Source organism: Triplophysa rosa, linkage group LG16 (genome assembly GCF_024868665.1).
Source record: "Triplophysa rosa linkage group LG16, Trosa_1v2, whole genome shotgun sequence".
Taxonomy (NCBI): Eukaryota; Metazoa; Chordata; class Actinopteri; order Cypriniformes; family Nemacheilidae; genus Triplophysa; species Triplophysa rosa.
This window is the reverse complement of record NC_079905.1, coordinates 12,936,077-12,941,989: the sequence shown is the minus strand read 5'-3', so window position 1 is coordinate 12,941,989 and position 5,913 is coordinate 12,936,077. Positions and strand designations below refer to the sequence as shown.

The 5,913-nt window shown below is 35.9% G+C and overlaps 1 protein-coding gene across 1 annotated transcript; it reads left to right on the top strand.

Annotated features, from left to right (window-relative positions):
• Positions 1-1,486: 1,486 nt before the first annotated feature.
• On the top strand, positions 1,487-5,453 carry ccn4a (cellular communication network factor 4a). Its single transcript, XM_057355116.1, has 5 exons — positions 1,487-1,628; positions 2,428-2,704; positions 2,940-3,194; positions 3,622-3,815; positions 4,168-5,453. The coding sequence occupies exons 1-5, from the start codon at positions 1,581-1,583 to the stop codon at positions 4,465-4,467; spliced, it is 1,074 nt and encodes a 357-aa protein (XP_057211099.1). The 5' UTR covers positions 1,487-1,580; the 3' UTR covers positions 4,468-5,453.
• The last annotated feature ends 460 nt before the right edge of the window (positions 5,454-5,913 follow it).

Genomic DNA, 5,913 nt, shown 5'->3' with positions numbered 1-5,913 from the left:
TCAGATAGGCTGATGGGCTGGGTTAAGGTTATGATCAGCTGATGACAGCTGATAGCTGCTCTTGACTACAAGGCCTACCTGAACTAACGCCGATGCTTCATCACTATCTCTTACTGGTGCAATGGACTGTACATCTCTCCAATGCTCTGCTGCCTTTGGCATGAAGCCTAGACTCTCTGCCTCATCTGAGCCTGGCAATCCAGGGCAAGCCAAGAATGAAAAAACTTTTGGAAAGGTGTGGTTTATGCAAGAAAAATAACAATAGTCCTTTATTGTTGCTATTATATTGTTTGGAAATGTTATTTAGTAGATGCTTTTATGAAAAGTGAATATTGCAGGTACCATTAAGTAACAAGGATTAAATGCCTTGTAAAAGTGCATAGAGCTTTCATGGACCATCGCTTTCAAGATTCAGCAGAGCAGCAGAGCAGTGCAGTGTTGGCTTGCTCACCGGGAGACTGCGTTTATTTATTTATTTATTCATTTATTTATTAGATATTATTTATTATAATGATCTTGCTTGGTCTATAAACACCATGCACTGTGCTGTGTTTTACCTTTCTGTGTTTTTCTTATTTGCTCCTGTAAAGCTGCTTTGGAACAATGCACATTGTGAAAAGCGCTATATAAATAAAATTGAATTGAATTGAATTGAAGATTCAAACCTTGGAAATTTGGGTTGGTATTAAAAATTTGTTAATTATACAAATAAATCGTTTGATGCTTATTAAACTGATATTACAAGTTATGATACATCCTTTTCAAGTACTCCTGTTACAATTTTTATTTTGTTCTGATTAGAGCTTGTCAGGTTTATCAGATACAAAATGAACTGGGATCAGTCTGTGTCTTTTTCTTTTCGTAAAACGTTAGTTAGTTAGTTAGTTAGTTAGTTAGTTAGTTAGTTAGTTAGTTAGTTAGTTAGTTAGTTAGTTAGTTAGTTATTATTCATGTTTCTCATGATGTGATGATAAATCAGCTATCAGTAGAATGAATGAGAAAAGACATTGAAAAAAACAAGAGAGCATAATTCTAGATGACCTATCCATTTCCCTCTTGGAACTGTAAATTTAACTTTAAACTCATCAATCTGCATAGATTTTCTAAAATAGTAAAGCATTACGTTAGCTATTAATACAATGCAAGGACTATTGCTTCCATCATTTTAAAAGGACATTTGACTCGACATTTGTTTTCCATAATGTTTTTCCTCAGAGGTACTAAATAAGAATTGTATATCTATACGCAGGGACTTGACAATGACATTCTGCAAACTGTGCCAAAGTTTTAACTGATTCTGATTCTATTTCTTTAACTTTTTATCTTAGAGAAATGTTCTCAAAAATGTCCCTCCTTTTCATAATTTAGTGCCAGAAAGACAGATTTTATAGGCTATTGTTCTGTTGGGAAGAACGCACAGTGGGTTTGTCCTAAGATGAAACTTCAGATCAGCGCGTGCAGCAGAAGCGCGTGTGAGTCTCTGATTGTCACTACACAATGAATGGACACTGTATGCGCACGGGCGATTATTAAAGCGTCATCACATTTTGGATTTATGCATTTATCGCTCGGAATCAGCGATGACGTGGCTCCTGGCTTGGGTTCTGTTAGTCACTGGTATACTTCAGGTAACTAAACATTTTGATTTTAAAGAATTTAATCGAACATTGCATGCAGCTAATTAACATAAACAAGGCTAAATTATCCAAATACGTGTAGAGAAACTAGCATAGTTTTATATTTTAAATGAACTAAATAATATAATATAATAAATACATAAATAAGTTTAATCAACATTAGGGACGTAAAACTGAATTGCTAGAAATTAATAATAATAATCAGGCCTACATGCTATGTGCATTGCAGTTTATTACGATGGTGCACATACAATAACGTTTTAAAAACGATTGAAAACTGTATTTTGTCCCATAAATAGATCAGTGCTGAAGACAATACAATTAATATTTGGGTTTTTTATAGGCTTTGCTTGGATCGCCTATATCGCGCAAATAACAATGAATTAGCCTACAGTGATAACATTGTTTTTATAAGGATTATTCATTTACTTTGCCCAAGACACGAATAGCATTTACATTAGTGTACTATATTCATTAGACTATAAATGCCGTACATGTAATCGCATTATTACGTAGGCTATAGCATATTTTTAGACTTTTTAAGGAATGACGTCATGTTACGCGCGTTTTAGGAAACCGTGCAGTGACGTCACACATTGTGATACATGGTTTCTAATACACATCCTGTGGACGTCAGTTACTCTTGAAAATGCACATGGGTAGTTGACAGACTAATATGCAAATTTGTCATATGGTTTTAAATAACAATTTAGAAAAAACAACAACGATGAAGATAAAGCTTTTATGCTGTTTTATATGATAAATATGTGTCTGTACTTGTGTCTTCCAGATTCAGCTGGCTTTTGCCCAGGATTCCTCTAAGATGCTGCACGTAACGGAGTCCGACAACCGCACTCAGTACTGCCAATGGCCCTGCAAGTGCCCTAAATCTCCTTCCACCTGCCCACCAGGTGTCAGCCTGATCATGGACGGCTGTGAATGCTGCCGAGCTTGTGCCAAACAGTTGGGGGAGGTCTGCAATGAAAAACACAACTGTGACCATCATCGCGGCCTTTACTGTGATTACAGCGTTGACAAGCCGAGGTACGAAAAAGGAGTTTGTGCATGTAAGTGTTCATGTTCTAACACATGGCCTCTAACAAAGCCAACTAATCACTGTTTGACTTTTTTTGCATAGCTTTTATACAATACTTCTTTTTAATATATAGCATATTTTTTTGCCATTAATTCTGTATTATATAACCCATTAATGATTTGATACATTAATACACTCAACTGTTTCTTTAAAAATCAATAAATAAACCATGATTCAATAAAAGTTTTACTCTTGTCACTGTTCAGATCTGCCAGGCACTGGTTGTCAATACAGTGGTGTAATCTATCGCAATGGCCAAAGCTTCCAGCCCAGTTGCAGATATCAGTGTCTGTGTGTAAATGGGGCGATTGGCTGTGTTTCACTGTGTCATGAGTCTCAGCCCCCCAGATTGTGGTGCCAGAACCCCCAACGGGTCAAAATCTCTGGTCGCTGCTGTGAACAGTGGATCTGTGATGAGTCTGTGAGGGGGCGCAAGACAGCACCACGACACACAATAGCTGGTATACTCATTGTCCTTTGACATTTTTGCAAAATGCGTTAAAACTTTTATTCAGGGTAGATGAAAGTTTTAGGTAGTTATTTTGGTGTGAACATATTGCATTTTTAACTGTAGTTATCTGCGATCATGTGACATTGTGTTCAATGTAAAATTTCAGACAAGGTAAATAAGATGAAGTATAGATAAAAATAAAATATCAAACAAAAATATCATTTAAAACTAAAATATATGTTTACAACTAAGGAAAGATGTAAACAAAACGTAAAAAGTACCTAAGATCAGCTTTAAAATATTTCATAAACTGGAAATAGTCCAGTTTAAATGCAATCTTCATGTCACAAAATTAAAATAACCAAAACAATCATTCAAAACTTTTCCCCATTTTCACAAATGAAGAAGCACGTACTGTCATCTCTATCTTCTGATAGGTCTCTCTAGAGGAAACGAGGACTCGAATAAGAACTGTGTGACCCAGACCACCTCCTGGAGTCCCTGCTCAAAGACCTGCGGCCGTGGCGTGTCTGCACGCATTACAAATAAAAACAAGCAGTGTCAGATGGTGAAAGAGAGCAGACTCTGTAAAATACGGCCCTGCGAAGTGGACATCACAAAGCACATTAGGGTAAGCAGTAATTGTGTGCCTCGAATGCACTCGAGTCGGTTAATACATTTAAAGGGACAATTCACCCTAAAACGACAAATTGGTCATCATTTATATACCCTCATGTCATTCCATAGAAGATGAGAATGAGATTTTTGTGGCTGCTCTTTTTATTCATGCAATGCAGGTGAAAAGTGACTTAGACTGTAATGAGAGTTAATGATAACAGAATTTTCATTTTGGAGTAAAATATCCCTTTTAACAATGTGGTTATAAAGTAAATATTATATATTTAAATATAAAACAATGTATACTATAACATTTATAAGATAATGTGTATGGATATTTTTGACCATAACTATTTCTCTACAAGCCTGGAAAGAAGTGTTTAAACATCTTCATGGATAAGCAGCCACACAACTTCACCATCTCAGGCTGTACCAGTACAAAGTCTTACCAGCCCAAATACTGTGGAGTCTGTACAGATGAGCGCTGCTGCATCCCTTATAAATCTAAGACTGTCGGGGTTGAGTTTCAGTGTCCTAACGGATCCGGCTTCACCTCGCACGTCATGTGGATAAATGCCTGTTTTTGCAACCTGAGCTGTAGGAACCCCAATGACATATTCACAGATCTCGAACAATACTATGAGACGCGTGAGATTGGGAATTGAAAGTATTTATTTGAAAAACTGGTGAAGTCATGGCATGGTTTTTGCTGAAAAATAATTGCATTTTTGTGGGCTTGAGATCCATTAATTCTTTTGGTAACACTTTACAATAAGGTTGTATTTGTTAGTAAATGCATTAGCTAACAACGAACAATTTCGTTTTTCAGCATTTATTAATCCTTGTTAATGTTAGTTAATGTCCATATTCCATTATTCATGTTAGTTCATAGCTAATGCGTTAACAAATTGTTAACCAATATTGAACAGTATTGTAAAGTGTCACCTTTTTTTGTAATAAGTAGGCAAGAGATTTTATTTGATTTACCACCATATTTGCTCTTTCGATTACATTTGCAAAGTTTTAAATGACAATAATTGTTGACATTTTATCACCCAGGATAAATATCACACACAAAGACAATCTCCCTTTGACAACTGAACTGTTTTTATGTTTAAAGATATGCAAGCTATGGTGTAAATATGTATATGTAAAAAGACAAGCTCTTGTTGAGCTACAAACTTAATTTATATAAGATAAAATGTATTGTGCTCTTGATAATGTATATGGAAGCATATTGGTAGCAATTATCAAATTGAAATGCAATTTGCAAAATGGCAATGCAGTATGTAAAATGACAATGCATTTATGTCTTTAAATATACATTTAAAATAACAGATGTGCAACATTAGGTGCAAAATGAAAATGAAATTTCAATAACACAATTGACATTTGTCCGTTCCTATACACTATTTTTAATATGTATTTTGAAATGCATATTTTAACGCTCTTTAAATTGCAAAATTAAAATGCATTCCCCGGATTGAGTATATGTGTTTAAGATAGCCAAGCAAAACTGTTGCAAAATGATCATTCAAATGTTATTTTCCCTAAATGCATTAACATTCACGGGTTGAACATTTTGGATTGCATTTTCATTACACAGCGCGGCGAGTGTTGCAAAATTCAATGTGGACTTGAGAATGCATTTCGAGCTGGCCACGCCCCCTCCCCGATACAGCGTCATTGTGTGAAGGCGGAGCCAGGTGTACGTGCGTTGATGTGAGGCTGCAGACAGAGCTGATAAAAGCATTAAATCGCATGTACACGAATTAGAGCACAAAGACAGAAATGGCTTAAGTGTTTCTTAAGATTATTAGGTGTCTGTAGATGATAGAACTAGTAGCTACATTGTTAGAACATCTCGCAGAAAATTCTCTGCCTTATTAGGTGGTGAGCTCGCTATGCTGAGTGTCTCATGTAGACTTTCTCATACGCGTGCAGACGCGTTTTCATCATGAACACATGCCGTATTTTGAGTGTTGTTTAGTCACAATATCTTCACACAATCATTCAGAAATGTTCGTTTTGTGAGACTACAGCCCAAACACGACCCATCCATGTGCATTTGTACTCTTTTGAGTGATGCTATAAATAAGACACTTCCTTGG

Bases quoted from the DNA above. Each gene is read 5' to 3' on its own strand.
- ccn4a (XM_057355116.1), top strand. From the start codon at position 1,581: ATGACGTGGCTCCTGGCTTGGGTTCTGTTAGTCACTGGTATACTTCAG. The intron at 3,195-3,621 runs GTATACTCATTG...ATCTTCTGATAG, and splicing joins ACCACGACACACAATAGCTG to GTCTCTCTAGAGGAAACGAG. The intron at 3,816-4,167 runs GTAAGCAGTAAT...TTTCTCTACAAG, and splicing joins ACATCACAAAGCACATTAGG to CCTGGAAAGAAGTGTTTAAA.